Source organism: Aricia agestis, chromosome 4 (genome assembly GCF_905147365.1).
Source record: "Aricia agestis chromosome 4, ilAriAges1.1, whole genome shotgun sequence".
NCBI classification, from domain to species: domain Eukaryota; kingdom Metazoa; phylum Arthropoda; class Insecta; order Lepidoptera; family Lycaenidae; genus Aricia; species Aricia agestis.
This window is the reverse complement of record NC_056409.1, coordinates 12,903,147-12,927,284: the sequence shown is the minus strand read 5'-3', so window position 1 is coordinate 12,927,284 and position 24,138 is coordinate 12,903,147. Positions and strand designations below refer to the sequence as shown.

At 35.6% G+C, this 24,138-nt stretch overlaps 2 protein-coding genes across 4 annotated transcripts in view; one reads left to right on the top strand and one right to left on the bottom strand.

The window, feature by feature from the left end:
- The window catches only part of LOC121725946 (spastin), a 35,014-nt gene extending 19,587 nt beyond the window's left edge, over positions 1–15,427 (bottom strand). For both annotated transcript variants that reach the window (XM_042113146.1, XM_042113147.1), the window contains exons 1-4: positions 14,841–15,427; positions 14,513–14,683; positions 14,138–14,305; positions 1,590–1,774 (exon numbers count right to left, since the gene is read on the bottom strand). In XM_042113146.1, coding sequence (XP_041969080.1) covers positions 1,590–1,774; positions 14,138–14,305; positions 14,513–14,683; positions 14,841–15,303 — 987 coding nt within the window. In that variant the 5' untranslated portion in view covers positions 15,304–15,427. The remainder of the gene's footprint in view (positions 1–1,589; positions 1,775–14,137; positions 14,306–14,512; positions 14,684–14,840) is intronic.
- LOC121725947 (tryptophan--tRNA ligase, cytoplasmic) lies at positions 3,733–23,963 on the top strand. Of its 2 annotated transcripts, XM_042113149.1 has the most exons (11): positions 3,733–3,743; positions 10,559–10,562; positions 18,780–18,788; positions 18,866–18,984; positions 19,248–19,316; positions 19,401–19,560; positions 20,199–20,381; positions 21,109–21,286; positions 21,987–22,193; positions 22,694–22,825; positions 23,324–23,963. In XM_042113149.1, exons 4-11 carry the CDS (start codon positions 18,873–18,875, stop codon positions 23,483–23,485), a joined length of 1,203 nt encoding a protein of 400 aa, XP_041969083.1. In that variant the 5' UTR covers positions 3,733–3,743; positions 10,559–10,562; positions 18,780–18,788; positions 18,866–18,872; the 3' UTR covers positions 23,486–23,963. The 2 variants fall into 2 exon arrangements, with proteins under 2 accessions (XP_041969083.1, XP_041969082.1); XM_042113148.1 differs by lacking the exons at positions 3,733–3,743; positions 10,559–10,562 and having other exon boundaries at positions 18,734–18,788.
- The last annotated feature ends 175 nt before the right edge of the window (positions 23,964–24,138 follow it).

Genomic DNA, 24,138 nt, shown 5'->3' with positions numbered 1-24,138 from the left:
TAGTTTGCAGAACATAGACAACATAGTATAGTAAGTAAATTAAAATATTATTTACAATTAAATAATTACGTAGGTGTATTATTTAAAAGTCATTCCCCTCGTGTTTAAGGTAAACAACTTATATTTTTATCAAGATTTCCCTTTAATTTACTGTGTATTTTTCACAGAAAAATATGAAAAGATCAAGGTCGTCTACGTCTACTGATTTACAGAATATATTGTATTTTGTTCCGCTGACAGCTTTAATTATGTAAGCCTAAAATGTATTTCTAGAAACACGTTTCTGGGTCAACCATTAAGATTTACGTTTGGGCGTACTGAAAAATTCAAATTGAATTTAGCTTTTTCATTCGTAATTAATGTTTTCTGGGAAAAACATTTTGGGAGCCGTGAGAGTTATTGTGAAGTAGATGTTGAGGTTTAATATTTTTAGGGAAACATGAATATTAATGGATAATGTCATGCGAATTTTATATTCCTTCTATATTATCTTAATTAGGGTCTTCTAATGTCTGGGCCTTTGTATGGGACGTTTTAAAAGCCACTTGAGGCTTCTGAACTGGCCCATTCACTATCCTGCATTGCAGTCCGCCGGCTTATGCAGGATTGTGAATGGTGTCGCAGGCCTGCATGGCGGCCGGCCTGCGACACCATTCACTATCCTGCATAAGCCGGCGGACTGCACGGCGGACTGCCGTGAATGGGCCCTTTTACAGACCCGTTGTCGACGGCTGCCGTCGACTGCCGGCGCCGCGTCGTTTTTTTTTTTTATAAAATAAGGGGGCAAACGAGCAAACGGGTCACCTGATGTAAAGCAACTTCCGTCGCCCATGGACACTCGCAGCATCAGAAGTGCTGCAGGTGCGTTGCCGGCCTTCTAAGGGGTAATAGGGGAGGGTAGGGAAGGGAATAGGGGGGGGTATGGAAGGGAATAGGGGAGGGTACGGAAGGAAATAGGGAAATAGGTTCGTCGTAAGCGCTCTGACAGTCGACAGACAGCGATGACATGGATTAGATACGTTTTTATGAAGGCGTTAGAACTTAGAGCTTAGGGTTTACGCGTTAGAGCTTGGGTCTACTGAGATAGCTTACAGGTGCAGTCTGCAGACTCTGTTTGGACTGAGACGTACCGGAATTCGGTAGTTGCGGGTACATTCTCAGCAACGAATTTAGATCTTAGCACTAGCACAATAGAGCTGCTGTGAATTTTCCCGACACTATGGTATACCGGCGCGTATCGTCCCAGCCAGACTACTCTTACGTAACGTACTTACTGTCAGAAAAATTAATTCATAATCAGATGGCAGACCTACGTAATTTGGTCGGGTTGTGTCTAGGTCAGCCGACAGATCACGACGACATTGACTTGACATAACGCGACTAATGACTATACTACATAAAGGCGAGACCGCACTAAGCAACGCGACACTTTACTTCCATAGCATTTGTGTCGCGCAGCTCCGGGCAATACATACTATTTCGAACAAAGAATATTCGGACGTATGTCGCCTAGTGCGGTCTCCCCTTTATTCCGCCATCTGTCTATGAACCTTGACCTTCTCGGACCATGTCAGTTGAGCAACACTCACCGACAGCTGTCTCTTGACAGCGGGCGGGGTGGAGGCGGGCTTGACGGGATATCGGCTGTAGCTACTGGAGCTGTTCGGCTGCGACGCCGACCGGCCCATGGACCGCGGCAACGTCTGCGACTTCATCAGCGGACCCCCCGCGCCGCCCGCCACCCGCCGCCCCGCAGTCAGCTTGCGACCCGCCACTGAAATTTGGTACCAATGTAGTACGGAAGACGACATAGGCCATAGCAAATGTGAACTGAGACATTAAAATAACAATTGTTAGTAGACCAAACCTTAAAATATCATACTACTTAGATAAATTAATTAAGGGTGTGTTCTAACTTGTAACGGAGCTACATTGCGAGCAACGTGTTTTTGAGAACCAATAGAATCGCTTCACTTACCTACTCTTGCTATGCGCAGCTATTCTATGGGACCTTAAAAATATATTTCTCGCAAAGCAGCTCCGGTGGAATTTCAATTCGCAGCTTTAGGTAAAAGTTGGCAAAGCAAAAAATAATACTTTAGTTGACAAAATACCTCGTGTTACGTGTTAAAGCAAAACTCTGGGTGCTCCAGTTAAGTGTGGTTAATTGATTACTAATTAGTTACAACTTATTTGTCGGAATACATAATTATCATTTTCAATACATAATGAACACGAACAATGATTATTTAGAACAGTAGGCTTAGCATGGTCACAATAGAAGCGGTTTCTTTCTATGGAAGAATAGACAAAGTGACAGATTGACAAAGGGAATCCACCATTTTATCAATAACACCTGTCAGTATGTCGATATTTTCTCGTTTCTTATGTTGTTATGCTAAGCCAGCAGCTGAGAAAACTCTTTTATATCACGACGTTTTCTTTCTGTGAGCTGTCACCGCGTCATACTCTGAATTTCCAGTTTCATACAGTATCAAAGTCGCACAGACACATAAGTTACGTATTTAAGCTGGCTGTGTTGAAGTAGTCCACTTCGCCGCAAATCCGCTGCATGAGCATCGAGCGTGCTTATTGTTTTCCAATAATTGCGGTAACAAATAGCTACGTCTGAACACAACAGCTGCCAATAGTTCAGTTCATATTCTGAATTAATACCGCGGGTTTATTCGAGTGGGTTGCTATATTTAAGCTAAAATTAACACAGATACCAAATTACATATATTATATAATATTGAAAAATAATTATTAAATAGCCGTCACGTCGCGTCGTCAACAAAGAAAAAAAAAGAAACATGCAGATTATGGGTAAAAACTAAAAAGGCATTTTCTGTTTTGCTCTACAATTCATTTTCCCAATATATCCTGGAAAGCAATAGTGGAAACTATTTTAGCTTTCCAGGATATAATTTTATGTTTATGTAGCTGAGTACGAAAAACGCTAACTGAAATTAAAAGTAAGTATTAAACTTACTAGATAAGTTATATATCTCTTTCATAAATATTCGCAAAGCTAATAAGGTCATTTATGTAGGCCGCAGGTTGTTGTACGATTGGATGATAAGATAGAGCTGATTTGAAATTCTAATCATAATATTATGTCTGGTCAGAAATATTTGGGCCCAGCAGTTCTTATCATTATATGAACTGGCCAGTAAAGTGTTGGTATATCTTATATCTTTAAACGAGCAATTCTTGTATATAAATATATTTATAATTGGAATCTCGGAATCGGCTCCAACGATTTTCATGAAATTTAGTATATAGGGGGTTTCGAGGGCGATAAATCGATCTAGCTAGGAATCATTTTTAGAAAATGTCATATTATTCGTGTTTTATCTAACACCGAGCAAAGCTTGGTCAAATAGCTAGTTATTCTTTGTTATAGAATATGATTCACGACTGATTGAGAATTGAGATTAGGAAATACACTAACCTACGCGAAACCTTAAAGGCGTTATAATTTATTTTTATATAAAAAAATAAAATAAAATACCCCTAGCCGCCAATTACAACCTTCTCCTGTTTGGAAATCGGTTAATTAGAAACTCAGTTGATTTATATTAATATAAGACAAAATATTAGGAAATAATACTACTAGGTAGAGTTCGTAGGAAAATTTAGAGTTGAATTTCCGTAAAATTGAACCATGAAGTAGGTTTACCGTACACGTTAAAATTCACGGTACGATAAAAACCTGTTATACGTAATCCCAATTTTAACAAGTTAAAAATATTCTTCAACTTTTTGACAATATATTTTAGAGTTATTAAATTTACCGCGTGCTTGTCAAAGGTTTTTCAATTTTCCCGTGAAAATATTTTGTGTCCGCTAAAAATATAATATGACATTCGTTTTAAAGGCAGGCATGAGGCATTTTACTCGTTTTAATACTCCACAATATATTTTCAGTGTATTTAGGATTTACGCTAACACATTTCAGCCCGGTATATAACATAACAAACACCACTATTGTTATTGATGCCTTTATGTAACTAACTCCTTGTCAGATTATACCTTTTCTGTGTAGTGTGAACTGTGTGATAATGCCCGGTTCAATGACCAATGTTGCGCTTTATTCAGCGTAATACGATTAGTGCGTGTTATAAGTGGGATTCAGGTCCATCAATGTACGATTTTGTATGTGATCTTTTGTTTTTAATTTACATTTTAGTGATTTTTATCACAGAATATATAATAGTACTCTATTATTTTAGGACAAATAAAATAATATTAAATTTTTCCCATCAAAATATAACTATACAGACGCATTTTCTATTTATCTATATCAAAAGTGCCCATATTCCTTATTTACCTTAACCTGAATGGCGAATAAGTTTGCAAACCGTAAACAACATTTAGCCTGGGCGACACAGAATAAACACAGTTGAATCTTTTTAACTTTGTTCTTAATTAATTTCACAATTCGAATGCGTTCTAGATTTTTTATTTTGTACGTGCACGGTGCAACCGGTTTAAGTGTTTCGGACCAATATCTAAAAAAAAGAACTCGGAGAAAGCTCTTTACTCTTTAGTTAATTGACTGCAGCTTTGTTTCGGACCTGTATCAACTCTGGACAGTTGCTGCAGCGAGCTATATCTGACTACTAGCTGTTGCCCGCGATTTCGTCCGCGTTAGTATAGTAGATCACGTCCCAAGTATTATTTATTGTACAAAAATATTCAATGTACAGCATTGACTTTCCTACCATTTTATTATATTATATAGACGTTCCACGCGGCTTCGCTTGCGTAATTTAGGAATTTCACGCGACCGTACATTTTTCCGCAAAAAAATAGCCTATGTCCCTTAACGTGGTCTATTCTTCATGTTTGCCAAATAACATAAAATTGCTCCAGTAGTTCTTAAGAATCTTAAGATATTAAGCAATTTCATATAATTTCCCCCGTTTTTTCCACATTTTCCTCTATTTCTTCGCTCCTATTAGTCGTAGAATAATAAAATATAGCCTATGGCCTTTCTCGATAAATAGGCTATCCAACACTGAAATAATTTTTCAAATCGGAATAGTAGGTTCTGAGATTAGCGCTTTCAAATAAGCCCTTTCAAATAATTTCCCCCCGTTTTTCCACATTTTCCTCTATTTCTTCGCTCCTATCAGACTTAGCGTGATAAAATATAGCCTATAGCCTTCCTCGATAAATGGGCTATCTAACACTGAAAGAATTTTTCAAATCAGACCAGTAGTTCCTGAGATTAGCGCGTTCAAACAAACAAACAAACAAACTATCAAACTCTGCAAAATTATAATATTAGTATAGATTTCCAACTGAACTTGCAGACCAAACTTTAAATTGACTTACATAAGTAATTAAGTCTAACTTGGTCCAGACTTATTTATGTTAAATTATTAGTTTGGGTTTAAGTTTTAGAAGATATCTAACAATGAGATAATTAGTCTTTAGTTATAAAACTAGCTACTAAGATGCTGTCCCCAACTTAATTTGCGCAGAAATTCTTAAATAGCCCCACCATATATTTTTTCATGGCATAACTATCCTTCATCCTTTCCCGGAGCTCAAAGTGTATCCATGTCAAATTTTATCAAAACGGTTTGGCGGTTTAAGTGTGGGGAGGTAACAAATAGACAGACAGACTTTCTTACATGTACATAAATATTCGGGCAGTTCAGTCCCGGCAGCAGCCAACATTCGCCAGCTGAAAAGTTCAACTGTTAAAATAGCCCCAACAATGTGATGACGTATAATTAATGTGGGTCAAATCTACGCGTATAATATCAACTAACACTAGGAGAGCTGGAAAGTTGACAAACTCAAGTTTATAATAAAACTAACCTATTTAAAGATCTTCCTTCTATCTAGGTTGACGACTTCGTACGAGTGGGTTTCGGTTTGTTTCGATTTCCGTGGATTTATTTTATTTTGATACAATATCGAGGCGAATGAGTAATGAATGAGAACAAGAATTCAAATCGAATAGGTACTGATTTGGCATAAATACTTAGATCGATAAATTCAGACTCTCCAAAACTCTACAAAAATGAAATCTAGTTCTGTCACGATGTTTTATTTTATCTACGGCAATGGAGAACATAAATATAAATTTCGCTATTTTCACGACATTAGTAAGACCACAACAAAAGTTAAGTTTCGCTACAATGTGTCAAGAGAGGAAAGCATTTAGGCTGGTGCCAACATTTTACTCGGGCCTTTGTTTTTCGAGAGATTCCATAAGTCTGGCTTCGACATTACTATTAAAATTGTAAATGTTTTAACTGTTATAGGTACATAAATTTTACTTAATATTATAGTACGTTCTAGTAGAGATTAGAGAGATAGAGTACCGATCTAAGTAAGTGTCTAGTATAAGTTTATTGGGTTTATACGCCGATTATTTCAGACATTGAGTACCTAATGGGGATTGTCCATTTTTGTTTTTGCTCATTACAAAAACATTTCGAGGAATAAGGTCAGCGATCGTTTTTCTGTATATAAACGAAAAAAATACCCATTTTTTTCGTTTATACTATACCATTTTATTAGTTACTTATATTTTTGAACAAATATGTTTAACCTTTGTTTGACCTTCAATGGCGTTAAATTAGCAATAAATTCGACCAACATTACGTTTCGAACTTTTGGTAAGCTTCTCGTATCAGCTTTCACATAATGAGAACTTGCCTTTGACGAACCAGCCATTATAAATAAGATTGAAAGGAAAAAACATACTGCAGAGGTCAATTATTGGCCGCCGATGATGACGTCAGAGCGAAACTTAAAAAATTTATTGAGAAAAAACTAGCCAATGAAATTAAAAATTATTTAATTTATATTCTTAAAATACCCTATTTTAACGAAAAAAAAAAAAAGTACATGTGATTTTTTTTGGACAATGCCCATTGTTTGAACATTTGATATCGTATTTTCTATTGATTTTGTTTTATATTATGACCTATACCTTCCACCTTCTTTGTACTACCTCAACCTTTCTATAGGTATTTAGTATTTAGACTTACATGAACGAGACAAGGTCGGACTCGGTCGTGTTGAGAATATTGATTTGATTGCAAAAATCAATAGAATATTATGTTGTAGTAAATAGACCTCATGTGAGGATTTGCGCAGCCAGGCTTTCAATTTTAAAGACAACAAAGGGATAGAGTAAAGCGACCACGAAGCATACATAATGATATTTACATACTTGAATAAAAATATATTAATTTTTATTACTTATTTATCAAATTGTTTCTACAATAAACTTGGAGTTAAAAGTTTTGATGAGTTCTGAATTAAATGGGGAGTATAGACCAAGTTAAGTTTTTGCATTGTCTCCACTCTCTACAATTGTATCTCTCAACTTTTTGCTAAGGAAGTAATAACTTGGCTTGTTTTTCGTCAATAATGAACGAAACTAAACCATCAATTATTTATTATCGATGATTAGTTTGTTTAGTAAGGGATGCCCAAAAATGTTAACATAAACATTTAACATCCTTTTTCCTGACGATTTACACACAGAAATATAAAAATAAACATATCCATTCACACTTCGCGCCCTCGCGTCGTCATTAAATAATGATGTAGACCGGTGTGTTGTTAAACAATTAAGTAAAATTAAAATTATGGCAACAATAAAAATAGATTAAAATAAGTTTTGGTTGCAACTTGCAAGTAAAATAACAAAGCAATAGCGTATCTATTTGATTTTGGTACGTTGTGACTTGTGAAGCTTGTGGGCGATGAAATTAGACCAAGCACATAAATTAACTTTTTGCCAATTAAACTAGCAAAAACTCTGTTGTTACAAATTGAAATATTAGAATTAAGTTTTGATTAACATACTGTGCATCTGGGCAAATAATAATAATAAGACCAAGACCGTGTAAAATATTTTTGCCGATTTACATCTAGCAAAAACTTTAGATCTAGCAAAAACTTAACAACCATGTTACATGTTACAATAATATGATTTTAAAGATTAAACTAGATAATATGTATAGATAGTCCGAGCATATAAAGTCGAAATACGGAAGATAATCCCACAAGGCCAGTCGTTAACCACATTCATCTCGAGCATTGTCATCGTGTAGGAAGAGCGGCCTTATCACTGTGATTCTCCTTATTATTTAATAATGATAATAAATAATTTTTAATGTAAACTCACCGTTTAAACCAATATTATAAAGTGTGTCGTCTGTCTGTTATCTCTTCATTCACTGAACCGATTTTGATGAGTATGGTAACACCATAGAGGAATAAATAACACTAATAAAACACAATTTTTCGTACACTTTTTCCACTATATATTAAGAAATTATTACAAAATTTTAACGAATTACACGACCGGTTTCGAAATAAATCGTCATCAGGTGGAGGTATGGAAAACTCTGAGTCCCGTGAAAGGATATAGGATGCTTTTTATCCCGGTAAAATGTACGGTTTCCGCACGATATACCAATTTCTGCGCAAACGGAGTTGCGGGCATCAACTAGTATCTTTACATAATATTTCTGTTTTTTTTTTATAAAATAAGGGGGGCAAACGATCAAACGGTTCACCTGATGAAAAGCAACTACCGTCGCTCATGGACACTTTCAAATTTTTTGCCCTTCGTTGGATACGAATTACGATCCATTGGTATTTTGGCGCCCATACCCAGGGATGAGAACAGTATTCCATGTGAGGCCGAACCTGCGCCTTGTAGAGTTGTAGGCGTTGCGCGTTGGTCCGGACTGAAATACTGTCTCGCTCTGTTAAGAACACCAATCTTCTTCGAGGGTAACTTGGCCTTACCCTCTAGATGACATCGGAACTGGACTTCGCTCAATATGTTCACGCCCTGCCCCGGATCTATGGGGGGGCAAGCCGGGGTCTGTGCCCCGGGCGGCAAATTCAGGGGGCGGTCAAATTCATACTTCACGGACCAATGGACCAGTCATCATTGACCACGTAATAAAATATATAATAGCACAAGTACAGCAATTTCATGGCCATATCAACTTGACCGATACCCTGAGCGCGGACTGCGGAGTGAGACGTGCTGCACGAACATTTATTATTCGCGAGGCGCGTAGGCATAGTTCAAAATAGGTACGCGCCCGGCTCTCGCACGCTTTTAAACCCTACCCTGTTAATTATATTATATATCGTACTTATTATTGATAGCTGAAATTATATGCATGATAAAGGTGAAAATAAACATTAGTATGTAGGGGGGGGGGGGCGGCATGGCCGTATATAAGGGGGGGGTCCTGGGGGTCCGGACCCCCCACTTTAATATCCATCTTACTTGTCATCAAGGTACATATTGTATTTTTTTCTATTTACAATATAATAAAAAATGTTATACTGTGGAGCGTATCCGTAGGCAGAGTAGGTATTTAGGCTGCTGCAGAACCCTTCATGGGCGAGGGGGGGGACCCCCCCCCTCCCGCTTATCAAAGCTATACATATATACGCCCGTGGGGGGTGGCATTTTTTTGCATCCGTCGTATAGTCCTGACCTGACACCTTCAGAATTCCTTAGGTTAACAGAGGACTAACTTAGACACAAGAGGACTGCCAAAACCACTTGTCGCAGTTTTTGCATCAGAAGCCCCAAAATTTTTTTAGCAATGGGATCATGTTCCTACCAACAAGATGGTATCGAACAAAATGGCACCTATAGTATACTTTAGTCAATTGTAAATAAACTTTATAAAAAAACCTTTTGCATTTTTAGATAAAATGCGAAGAAACTTTTTCCCCCACCTAATAGTATTATCAGATTCAAACGCTATTAATACTACTTTTTAACGTGTGTTTACATGACAGTGATTTTATTCGACTCTCACATGTCTCGCACAAGTTCTTTTCGGCTCTCAATGGCATTTAGCCGAGAAATATGCGGGAAGCCGGTGTATGTTTTTGTATGCGCCATTTTTATATCAAATAGACTAGGTAACGAGAGATTAACTAATATTTCCCAGTAATATTTTTATTGTTGGACATAAACCACGCAAGTGTTATTATTTTACGCCAAATTATGCGATATTAGACCGTGGTATAGTCGGGCATTTGATCCAGAGCATGACTCCCACGTTTATCACGTATTCACGATACATCAATACCCATTTAAATATACCATCAAGTCGTTAAGCGATAGTACTTTTACTTTTTGGACTGCTCGCGTTAGTCACAGGCTAACTCGATAGCAGAACGTAAATATTGATGCGTATATTGGGGAGATGACACACCTCCTGTTTGTTCTGTATTTTAATGCATCTCATGAACAACTTTAGAGACTTATTGCCCGGTGTTAAGGTCGAGAAGTTGTGGAAAGGATCTGTGTTCGACCATACAATAAGGATTATAGAACACCCACGTTTACATGTCATTGAAACTACTATTTATTGCATTTGCTCGGATGTAAATAAGCATACAAGTCAGTATGGATGTTAATTATTGTTATATTGGGATCCAGTTAAATAATGATTAATGAATAATATTGTTTTATCTTATTTACTAATCTTACATTTGAGTATTGTAGTAGTAAAAACTGTGTTTGTACAGTAAACAGTTAGGTAGATAAAAATCTCAATAAAAATCTTTCTTATTTAATTTCTTTTCAGGGTTCATATTTATAATTAGGAACTGATCGGACTCGTGTGGTATAAATTTTGGATTGGAACATATATAAAGTAGTATGTAAGAAGTTAAGAAAAATATTGCATTCGTACGTTTGCATGCAAAATATTCAGAAGTAGTCACGTATCGTACACAACAACAAACTACAAAGGTATGGAATTTGGAAACCCAATTGCACATAATTAAATTACCCATTTTATAAATGAGTCACTCTTTATTAATTCTGTGAAAAAATACGTAAGCAGCGTTAAGTATACATACTTTTACCAAACATAAAAGTAAAGGACAAACCAAATTCTAACAAAAGAATAATAAATATCATTAATTTTAATAACGGCTAAGAATTAATGATAGAAATATGTACCTAGCTTGACCTCTAAAGAACAGCTGTAGTCCTGGATCTTTTATCCTAGCAAGTAGCACCTTTAAAGGAGTGTAGCTAGTTGATAAGTACATATACATACACCTAGCAGCATCCGCTTGCTATAAGCACCATACTATGTAATAAAATCTGTCGTTACACTGCTCTGCCCCTCCGCCCCGGCACGGTACAGGCGTATTAGTTTTGAGCATTAAAAATAATATGTATGATGTGTCCGTAAGGTATGTTGCCTGGAATAAGTGTTAAATAAATTAATAAGTATTTATAGTATGGTTGGACTGACTTGTCGAAGATATATTTTCACCTGCAGGCTGCAGCAGGTGAAACGTGTAGAACAAGTTGTAACATCATACGCGATACACTGGGAACGTGCAGCTAATGACGCCTGACGTTCAGCTATTTCATCGCAGTCCCTACTCCCTACGAGGGTGAACCTTACACAGTTGTCATAAAGGTCATGTCAGAGGTAAAATAACTCGGAATGGAGTGCATTGAGTAGTGACTAGTGAGTAGTGACCACTGACCGGTAACCCGAGCCCATTGTGGGAACACCAGTCACACGGAAACGGGAGTGTGTATCCGGATAACGCTTTCTTTCTCATCTCTACATGGCTTGTCGAAGTTCGTAAATCAAAAAATCGTAAATTAAAGAATATATTATCAATACTCACTAATATTATAAATTCGAAAGCATGTCTGGAGGTAACAGCCAGACTCTGTTATCTCTTCACGCCCAAACCGCTGGACCGATTTTGCCGAAATTTGATATGAAGGCTTTTTATCCCGAAAAAATGTACGGTTCGTGGGCGATAAATGAATTTTGACGCAACGGAGTTGCGGCCTGCGGGTATAATATTCTGTATATTAATTTAGATGTCCGAGGTAGGAGGCTTTAGTAATTACTAATTAACTTGCTGACACCGAGGAGTTGTTCTTCTAATGAAAAGGGACGGCCTTCAACACTCCGCATCCAATTAAATCACGAACATTTTATTAGCCCCCGATAAAAACAGGGGTTTCATACCTCTGTTATTTAACGTGTGTACTTGTTACTGGTGCCCTAGCACCCGCACCCTAACGCATCTAACGATTTTGTTTTTTTTTTAAAGCTGATGTTATCGACTGCGATATGATTTTATGTTGCGTTCATCATGAGTCGCTCACTGAATTTGATTTTTAATTTTGGGAAATGGGAGTGCCTTTTAAAAATTACCGGTGTTTGTCTTATGTAACGACAAAAAAATATAAGCATCAGGTACGACGTACGACGTAGGCTGTAATGGCTATGTGGGAGTACTACACCAAGGTCTATTTTTTAGAAAGTCAAGACTCAAGAGAAATGTTGCACAATTATTGAGTATGTAGAAAATATAGTTATAATTAGGGAACGCAATCTCGTTCTCGCGAGATCTCGGCCTTTTTAGCGAGATTGATCTCGGACGAAAAAAAGGCGAGATCTCGCGAGTTTGACGAGATTACACTTGAGCATAAAAACGTCTTATTTAAAGCGCCGACTGACACGGACGGAGTTACGATCACGGAGTCAAAACAAAGAGGAGCTGGCTGTGAATGTGATTCTCAACTAGATCCTGAATGTTGACTTCTCGTTGTTTTGTTAGTTATAAAAGAACTATTTTATTACTAAAAGATTTGTGTTTGATAGTGCGCTTTTATAATTCTGATCGTCACGTTATCGTGGACGCCGGCTTCCACGATTAAACGTTGTTGATAGATAGTAGATACGTATGTTAAAGTTTACTACTTAAAAATTATAGACAGATACATCAAACAAAGTCTGATGCATAAAATTCTATTGAAAAATATCGTGAAAATGAATGTTAATCTTATAAAACTTATAATATTTATTACTTTTTTTCGTAATTTATTCAAATATTGTGATTATTTGCAAAAAAAAACCCACTAAACTGCTAATCTAGCGAGATCTCGAAATTGGCGAGATCTCGCGGTATTGTATTCATAAAATCGCGGGATCTCGCTTGAGCCCCAATCTCGCGAGATTTGCATTCCCTAGTTATAATGTGTATAATTATATTATACATGAGTGTACGACACTGGGATCTATTACAAAGACAAGGAAATGGTATTGGGTTCCTGTGAGGAAGCCAGCTTATACTTTCACAAGTCTAAAGGCTGTATCATGTTACTTTTTCATTGTCCTGTGACACACTAATTGGATACAACGGGACTTTAGTCACTATTCTGCTGTGTTTACAAAAGCTATTACACTGGAAAAATAAAAATAATTAACTAATTTATCAAAGAGGTAAAGTTTGTTTGTTTGCATAAAATATGCAAACATTTTGTGTATGTATGCCAAATTTATGTCAAAATTGCTGATTTTGACATAAATTTGGCATACATACACATAGACCATGGGCTATGTTGTGCATTCAAATTTCAAATAAACTGTAAAGCAAATTCAAAAATAGCGAAAAACATGTTATAAAAACTAAGTGCAGCCTATTGATGTTTTTGTGCACCATGCTTAAATATTATTATATCTATCCTTAACTTATTACCTAAAATGTTTAGTTTATAATATTATAATTGAGTTTGAAGTATACTTTATGGCCTTAAAAACAATAGAATAATATTCCAGAGTAATTAATGCATTGTTATGTTAACATTAAATTAATTGTTAACTTTTTAATAATATGTACTATCAGAGAAGTTGATTCCTATGCAAATGGGGACCTAAGCTGTAGTTTGGTTGCGTTATATCAAACCCAGCTGACAGATCACAATTAACATTGAATTGACATATTCAACCAAATAACGTTGGTCTGTCAATTGCATAGGAATCAACTTCCTCAATGGTACATATTTTAAGTGATAACATGCTTTTAGTTGAAATAACTAAAAAGACATAATATAAGTACTTAGTAAATAAAAAATTAAGAATTATTAAAATGTTACATGTAAAGCAAAAAAAAAATGTTAAGCACATAAACACCACATGCAAAAACTGTGAAGTTAAAAATACCCAACCTAATTATTATCTTAGTAATTAATGTTACTTCATGGTATGAAAATCAATGAAAATTGTGTTATTATTTTTCATTTTGCAGTTGGTTAAGTCAAACGAAGCAAAGCTGGATATGAATCTACCTTCATTTGATGACTTCGTTTGACCACTATTACTTTCTGTATGTGCTAGAAGCGTGGTCTTGGACTTCTCTAATGGCCGTCTCGCCTTAAGTGGCGACTCCGAGGGCTTTTTGTCACTCCTTTCGGGCTCATTTTCTACCCCCAACTTACTCAGGGCGACAAGGTTGGCTACATTGGAGACAATATGTATTTCAATTAAAACTTTGTCAACATAGTTCAAAATTATGTGAATTGATAAAAAATAAATTTACAAGCTCATCATGCAAAACACAGCCATATCCAATTAATACAGCGGTTACTTTAGATCACATAGCTTTAAATAAAAATGTGCCGCATGGAATGTGTGAATAGGGAGTAATATGAAAAGTTGAATACCAAGAAAATGTAAACGGTCTTTTGCCATGCCCAGATTTGTTTTCATTTTATCGTGTAGCCTCTGAGCTCTTTGCCAAGCATCGCCACGGCCACCCCAGCAGTCTACGGCTATTCCTCGCTCCAGCTCAAATATTCCCTTCTTGTACAGGTCTATCGCTAATTCCTTCTGGCCTAAAGTAACAATGAATTTGTCAAAATCTAAACATTTTAAACAGCAAGTTAAAATGACACACAAGGCATAAAATTAACATAATTGCTCTAAGCAGAAAATTTTAAAAATTGTATAATATATTGTACTTATATTTTTTTAACAACAATTAGTAATTACCTTCATTTTCTTCGTCTATTTTCAACGCCTTTGAAATGTATTCGAACGCTTTACGATGGTGATGCTTCTGTTTGGCCAGCAAGGGGTCGCCGGGTCCGACGTGGTTGGAATACGACATCTCTTCACTGTGCGCGATTTCCGTGGACACAACACCGTCTTTTACGACTACTTCCAAGTTACATTCCCCGTTCTTACGGGGCCTATGTATAAATCGATGGGAAGCCGAATATAAATATTTAAAAACTATAAACAACTGGTATAAAATGGATCTTAATAAATTAAATAGAATTATGATAGGGAATGAAACGACGTATAGGTTCCTTTTATGGACTGAAGGTTGCGAATCATTTCGCAACACGGAACCCTTCGTTAGGTCTGCATCTGTCTTCTTAGATTTTCGGTTCGGAGACCTAGCAGTTTTACGCGGTATTCGGCCACCATTGAAATCATCACCCGAAACCATCAAGAACACTTTAGTTTTAATAGATTTAAACACTAAAAAGCCATACACTTTGATAAAGACACACGCGTTTGTTTATTCCTTAAAATTTACTAAAATTTTGCAGCAACGATCCAGCCCTGCGATTGAAGCGATATTGACATTTTTTGACGTTTGTTTTTTACTTGCCATAAATAAAATCAGACGTCATTAAAGTATTGCTATTTTAAATATTTTAGTGAGGGCATGACTACACTATTGTAGATACGTCAATAGGTACGATTTTTATTAGGCTTATGTCCTATGACAAATGGGATGCCCAAAAATGTACCCATTTACTAACAAAAAAATTCGAAACGAACGCATATCTCTGGAACTACCAGTCCAAATTCAGTAATTATTTTTTAGTTTTCCTAGGTATTGTTCAGCTTAGGGGGTAGTGCAAGTTTCATCAATTATTATATACATAAGTATTATTATTGTATTATTATTATCTATCAATAAATTCGACATTCAGCGTCTGAACCCAGGGTGCGTGGGCGCGGGCGCGGCGGTCCAATAGCGGTATTAGCTGTTTCTCTAAAAGTAATAAAGTATTGTCTTACGATTGCAATACATTGTCAGAACAATGGATAAGGATATTATGAACAGATGTTTAACAATGTCTAAAAAACTAGCTAACTAAGCTAACTACCATGTAATGGAATTTGAGTAAGTATATAAAATATTATTGTCTTCGAATTACGATAGATTTATTTATCTTGATATTGATTATGTGTTTCAGAATATGTGTAAACGACTAGAAAATATGCATATCTACGCGTCGCGGTGAAGCCTGCATTGACCCTTAAGAGGAGTCCACACCGCCATTTTTCCATACAAACGCTGTCCCCTGTTTCCTCCCTGGATAATGCCGGTAGAGTTATGATTTTTTTCCTGAATATCTATGGCCACTATTAACATGTCCCTATGTTTTCTTGCACAGCAACACAGCTCAAGCCTTGCTTTAATTCTTAATGAAAAAATTACTTAAATCGGTTAAGTTTTGGAGAAGGAATCAGCGGACAACGAATCGAAGATTTTCTGTTCTTTTATTAGAACTTTTGTCGTGTGTCTCTATCGCGCTCTGCGGTGGGAGACTTGAGATTGGTGAGACAGCAATACATTTTGAAATACTTATTTTCAATTTCTCTCGCCCCAGGTGTATCCTCTTAAGGAGTGAGCCCATTGAGATGGGCCGTGCCGGGGCTCAGCGTGCCGGGGCCCGGGGCTCATCGCAAAAATCCACCTCCATACAATTTGCATCGAAGCGGATGCGCGTATCGCACACTGTATCGGGGCGCAGCGGATTTCCGTCAATGCGACAAGTTCCGGCAAGGCCCGACAAACCCGCTGCACCCCGGCAACAGTGTGACCACACTTCACATAGATTTCCACTTTTTGGTAGATTTGAGGTCAAATGAATTTTTGTAAATTTTAATAGAAGATCGATATTATAAAACAAATAATATAAAAAATTAAAATGCATAATGAAGACAGTCCATATAAACATTTAAGTTTTATTTTAGTTTCAACCACGTAGAATACATTGATTAATAAAGATAGATTTTCGGTAGAAGCTAAAACACGTTCTAGTAGATTTTAGTAGAATATAGCAACGTTTTTGATATATCGAGTCACGAGTGATTTAAGAGTGGTCACACTGGAGCTATCCAAAGTACTCAAAATCCGTCAATGCGATGCGGCCCGGCCCGGAAATAGTGTGCTATAGCGCATTTTGCGCTGCGCTGAGCCCCGATCCGCCCCGGCACGCGCCGACAAACTGTGCGCGTACCTTAGTCCTACATTAAAGTACTAAGTAGTATGTGTTCAATATTTACTTTGGATGACGTCAAACAATTTTAGAGTAAAGTTTTTGGTAGTAATATGATTTTTTGTGTAAGACATTATTTGGTGACCAATTTATCCATTTTGGGAATCAAAAATAATATTTGTACATTTGTTTATTTATTTTGGATCATAATGTGATTTACTTTAGGACTCTTTTTATAAAGTCAATTTAATTTTGTTGGTGTTATTTATTTTATTTGGTGCTTACTTGCTTAGACTTAGGGTCTTAAAAATATTTTTGGTGATCGTTTAAATTATACCCTTTTTATTATATGGCTATTTCTCTAGTCTGTCAAGAAAGTCATGACAGGTGGGAAATTTTTTAAATGAAATAAAAAATAAGATAACTTTATTAATTCGAGATAAAAATATGCAAGGTGATTAGGTGACTATATTTAAAATGTAATATTAAGCGTTCTCTGTGAAAATACAAAGAAAAAAATACACATTTTATGCGTGAATCTTACATTTAGAAAATTTTCCCGCCTATCATGACATGACTTTTTTGTCGCACTAGTGGAAACTGTACTCACAAATCACAATGTACATATACGGTTTTGCTGAGGTTTTGCTCGATCGAGCCATGGAATTAATATATACTACGTAGTAATCAGTATATTATAAGTTTATGGTAGTAATAAATCTATACTAATCTATACTATCTATACTAATATTATCTATACTCTATATCTATACTAATATTATAAATGCGAAAGTATCTCTGTCTGTCTGTCTGTCTGTCTCGCTTTCACGCCAAAACTACCGAACCGATTGTAATGAAATTTTGTATACAGATAGTCTAAAGCCTGAGAAAGGACATAGGCTACTTTTTTATTGGAAAAAAGGGTTGTAAGGGGGTGAAAATACGAAAATTTGTTCAAATTAAGTTAGTTTCAAAAATTCATACTAGATGGCGCCGTGCGTGTCTTACATCGCGCTAACGCTTGCTTAACATCTTTCTATATGAGGTGGTATCATCATACATTTGAGTTCGATTTTTTTCGATTGTTATTTCTTTTTTACGTTATTTAATATGTCAGTACTATACTATATTATATACAGTGACGTAACCTTAAACCTATCAATGATAAATAGTTTATGGGTAAAGTTGTGTAATTGGGGGGCTAAATAAGCTTTAAGATTTAGCATAAAATATAAAGTTTAATTTTAAAAAATGAAATATGTGCACACTGCACAGCTGTTTTGATTTAAGGGGTACCAGGGTTTTTTTTATAAAAGCTTTTGACACCAATTTTGTTGACATCGCGCGCTATAAACTGAAGTCATCGCGGACGAAGTCGCGGGCAACAGCTAGTATAATATATTAATTCCATGGATCGAGCAATCACCGATCACGTAGAGTAAAAAGTAAAAACCACGACTCGGGCTTTCGTCAGTTGCATTGGTCAGTTGTCACTTGTCAGTCAGCGAACGTGACTAATGATGACTCAAACGTCAAAAGTAAACTGTCAAAGTCATAGAAAATAGAAATTAGAAATCGGCACTCTAAAATACAATTATTTATTGTTGTATTTTGCTGAAAATTTATTTTTTATGTGTAACACAAATACAAAAAGTTTAAATTTGCTATTTATAATTAATTTGAACAGTTAGTTCAGGTACGTCCAAAAAATAAAATTGTTGTTATAGGTTAGGAGAGAAGACCCTTTTACTCAATGTATACCGTTTATTGCAGCATAAAAATGACTGAGGAGCAAATAAGTGCATTATCAGTTGACGAGGAAGAAGATGTAGTAGATCCGTGGAATGTAACTGGAAAGTCTGAGGCAGGAATCGATTATGACAAATTGATAAGTAAGTGTTTTGTAACATATCGTTTAACTCACTAAACAATAGCAGCTGTTACCATTTAAAATATATTGAGAATTTTGAATAGTCCTAATTCATGTAAAAATAGAAGGTAGGTACTATGTAGCTTGTAACAGTGATTTAACAACTAGCAAGTGTGGTTTTACTTTAGGTTTTTCTAAAACATTACAATTTTGAATAAAATTTTAGTAACAGTTATATTCTGTCCTGTATGATGCTTAAACTTTTGTGTTTATTTAATTTTTCAGAAAGATTTGGCAGTCAAAAAATTGATGATGAACTTATAGCTAGGTTTGAAAAGGTTACAGGAAAGAAAGGTTAGTTACTACTGCAGCTCCATTACCTTAAAATTCAGTTTCTCTAAGGCAACTGAAAAATTACAAAAATGTATAAATTTTTAGCCCACCACTTCTTGAGGCGTGGAATATTCTTCTCTCACAGAGATCTTCACAATATACTGAATGTACACGAGGCTGGGAAGAAGTTTTACCTGTATACTGGACGAGGGCCCTCTTCAGACAGTATGCACATTGGCCACATGATACCTTTCATGTTTACTAAGTAAGTAAAAAGAAAAGACTTGTATGTACTTCAAAATCAGCGTTGCCAGACGTCCCGATTTTTTCATCAAAATTAAATGTACCGTGCGGGACAGGTTCAGTCCCGCTTTTCTGGGAACCCTCCCTCCCCTCACCTCTGTTTTAGTTTTTTTAAAAAAACCAAAAGTTCACCCCAAGTAATTAATTAACCCAAAATTAAATTAGTTACACTTTAGTTTACATTACGCAACTTTTTTTTCTCAGTTTTAGTGCTGAGAAAAAAAGTTGCGTAATGAAGATGAGTGTGGGATGTAGAGTCATGTAGAGGGGTGGATTTTCTTTGGCTACTTTAGCTATCTATTTTCACGTAAACATTATTTTAACGCAAATAAAAAGATAAACATTCAAAGAACTTTTGATTTTATACCTTTTTTTATTTTGTCCCTCTTTTGACTGAAGAATCCCGCTTTTTCACTCAAAAAGTTCCAAAGTCCCGACTTGGCACAAAAAAAATCTGCTGTTCAAAATATACTTCATTATACTTGTTAGAATAGACTGCCTCTTCAAAATAGGCTTAATTTTAAATAAAGATTTAATATGTAATAATGTGCTCAGTTATATGGAATGAAGCTATATTAATTGTCATGTATAATATTTCAGATGGCTGCAAGAAGTATTTGATGTTCCCCTAATAATTCAACTAACCGATGATGAGAAAATTCTGTGGAGGGATATCAAAGTTGAAGATGCTCGTAAAATGGCTTACAATAATGCTAAGGACATTATAGCAGTTGGTTTTGATACAGCCAATACATTTATATTCAATGATTTAGATTTTATTGGGTGAGCAATATTATCACATAATTAGAACATTTTTATCAGATTTTGTAATCAGATCAAATGCATGGATTTTATTTTATTTATTTTAAGTAATATAAATTATAACTTATTATCTAATTGAGAGAGTACCATAAACCTGCAAGGTTTGTCTGGTACAGCTTAGAAAGTATACCACACGCAACACAGTCATTATCACTATAATCTAGTAAGTAGTAAATAAAGAGACTTATATTCAATCTAATAACTAAAGTTAATTCATCCTTCACGGGGAAGAACAGCTAATAACAAAATTGTGTAGTACAAACTAAATATATAATGTATTTTGCAGTTGCAGATAAAACATTATTATAATTCAATTTTATAAAGTACATCACTTATCACAATATTGTGTCAGCTGTGATTGTGAACTGCGGACTGCGGCTGGACCAGTTTTTGTAGTAATTTTTTTATGATTTTCTAATGGGCATTTTAATTGCATCATGTCAATTAAAATGCCTATTAGAAAATCATAAAAATTTTATGACACAAGCATACATAATATTACTATAGTACTTTTGGTAGATATCTGTAACAATCTGTAAAAAAGTTAGGTTAGGTTAGGTCAGGTTAGGAATCAAAATGAGGAAACAACCTCCAAATTTTGGAAGTTGGTTAAAGTACCATTGAAAATAACTATATTATTGTTTATTTATTTACTTGAAATTCTCATTCTAATAAATTTTGATTTCAGTCAATGTCCAGAATTTTATCAAAACATGCTACGGATACAAAAATGTGTTACATTCAACCAAGTCAAGGGAATATTTGGGTTTGGCGACTCTGATGTGATCGGTAAAATAACATTCCCGTCTATTGAAGCTGCTCCGGCATTCTCCACATCATTCCCCTTTATATTCGACAACAAAGTTGTAAGTTTAATTTTATCATATTATCAGACATAGATAGCATCTAAAAGTTTATCTTTCCTAAGTGTTTTTCATAAGAAAGGGAGTACCTATAGATGACGCAAAATTTTGATTGCTCTGCAAATTGCAAAACTGGAGAAGGGGGCAATCGGTGCATGTGTGCAATTTCTATTACTAACATACACGCTTAATGCTACAAATAATAAAAACTAAGGAAGAGTAACTGTGTCAAAAAATTTGTTCCGATTGTACAAAACGTGACCGGAATACATACATACTTTATGCACTTTTTGCATAAAGTATGTATGTATTCCGGTCACCTGACCTGAATACATGCAAGAATTTTGTGTAATAATTATAGAAGTGAGGATAATTGTCAAGTGTCAACGGCTTTATTTTATCAATTTGAATGTAGTGTTTCGTAGCTCTATTGCCATATTATTTTAGTGTGCGAAAAGAACCATGAAAACCAAATTCAAAACGATTGAAGTATGGGAGTTATGTTTCCTTGGTTTTTATTATTCGTAGCATACACGTCTATTGTGATATATATTAGATTTTATACAATAAAACCTCGTGCTAAATCTACATAAAAAAAATCTACATATACGCGCGTTACATTTTTGCAAATCAATCTTAAATCTTAAGCATTACAAAACAAGTTTCTAATGTTGGTCTACTAATATTCCTCTTTAATTTCCAGCTCCCATGTCTAGTTCCATGTGCGATAGACCAGGACCCGTATTTCCGCATGACGCGCGACGTTGCCGCTCGGCTGAAGATGCCGAAGCCCTCGCTGCTGCATGCCTCCTTCCTGCCCGCGTTGCAGGGCGCACAGAATAAGATGTCCGCCAGCGACCCCAACGCATCCATATTCCTCAACGACACGCCTAAGCAAATCAAAAATAAGGTAAGAATTTAAAAAACAGCAAAAAGTGCCAATTTCTCTAATTCTACACAACTTATTAAATGCGAAAGTGTTCGTCAGCCTCTCCACACTTAAATTATCTAACCGATTTTAGTGGATTATATTTGAAATTGATTTCCAAGTTGAAATTCAGTCCCAATTGGTTACCAGGAAGGAACCCACTGAATTTGACATAAAAGAACATAAGTTTTTTAAGCCGGAAAATCCCGGAAGTTCCCGCACGATAAACGAATATTGGCACAACGTCTAATATGACCAGGAAAACCACCACTACAACTGTTTCACTTCACCTAAATTCGATTATAGCGCGGGAGCATTTTTCGGGATAAAAAGTATCCTATGTCCTTTTCCGGGAGTTGGGACTCAAAATATCTGCAATTTCAGCAAATTCGGTTCAGCGGCTTAGGCGTGAAGAGGTAACAGACAGACAGACACACTCTCGCATTTATAATATTAGTGATATTAATATGAATTTCTTTCAGATAAACAAATACGCGTTCTCCGGTGGACAAGCGACAGTCGAGGAGCATAGACTGAAGGGTGGCAACACAGATGTGGACATATCCTACAAATACTTAACGTTCTTCTTGGAAGACGATGACAAACTAGCAGAGGTAAAGACTAAAGTCTAAAGCAGTGGTCCCCAACCTTTTTTTCATACGGGCCACAAACATGTTTCGGTCTTGGTGTCGCGGGCCGCAACAAAAAATTTTAGGGTTAAAAATTAACGTTCTTCAAAATTAATGATTTAAAAGTGCAAAAAATTACACGACTTCCACGACGACTTTATTTTACCGGTTGGCGTGAATTTCAAAATGGTATAACATCACCCGGGACACAGCGGGCCGCGGGTTGAGGATAATTATTATGTAATATTACCGTTTTCTGAAAGTCACTTGAATGATAAGAATATAGCAATGTCGCCTACGAATAATAAATAGAATGTCGTGATATCCATTATGTAAATATTTTTATTTTAGTACTGGAGATATTATAAATGTTTGACCACTCCCTGACTTTATCAGAAATGCTATGCCGAATAGGCGATAGCCTATTTTGTTTTCTTGCTGATAATAGTACGATAATTTATTTTTTAATGACATTTGTTGCAGATCAAAAAGCAGTATGAATCAGGAGAGCTACTGACAGGTGAATTGAAGAAGATCGCAATAGACACCATCACGCCCATCATACAGGACTACCAGGCGCGCCGGGCGAAAGTCACTGATGAACTTATGAAGGAGTTCTTCAAACTGAGAAAATTGAATATTTAGTGCTTATCTAATTAAATGTATTTATACTGATGTATGTATGCTCTCATTAAATTAAAAGGGTTATACAGTTTATTCCAAGTACATACTTGTAGTATGTGGATGACTGTGTATCACTTATTATAAACTTAAACCAAACGATCTCTATCAGAAAATAACTGGAACATAATTTAAAGAAATTGCATTTGTAATACTAATAGGTCACAAACTTTTTATTAAATTGTACAAAAACAATAAAAGTATCATGTATTTATTTTCAACATATTTTACAAAAAGTATTTATAATGTAGATGTAATTTTTTTTCAAATAAATATGCATTTTTGAACTATAAGGGGCTATTTACAACATCCTGATAAGTGCTGGATAGGATATTCACAACTCTTTTGAAAGATAGGGCCTGTTCACCACTACCTGATAAATGCCGGATAGGCTATCTACAACTTAACTTGACAGATAGAGTATGGAGTATCTGTCAAATAAGTTGTGGATAGCCTATCCGGCACCTATCAGGAAGTAGTGAAACAGACCATAAGACTCTTAATTTATTTGCGTTGTTCTGTGTTCAGAAATTTGTTGATGAGGTTGCAATAATATGTATTTGTATTGTTATCTAAGTATTTTCACATAAGTACTTATAAGAATAAGATTTGGTTGT

Excerpts from the sequence above, each read along its gene's own strand:
- LOC121725947 (XM_042113149.1), top strand. The coding sequence starts at position 18,873 with ATGACTGAGGAGCAAATAAGTGCATTATCAGTTGACGAGGAAGAAGAT. Across the intron at positions 18,985-19,247 it reads CGATTATGACAAATTGATAA|AAAGATTTGGCAGTCAAAAA; the intron begins GTAAGTGTTTTG and ends TTAATTTTTCAG. Across the intron at positions 22,826-23,323 it reads ACGATGACAAACTAGCAGAG|ATCAAAAAGCAGTATGAATC; the intron begins GTAAAGACTAAA and ends CATTTGTTGCAG.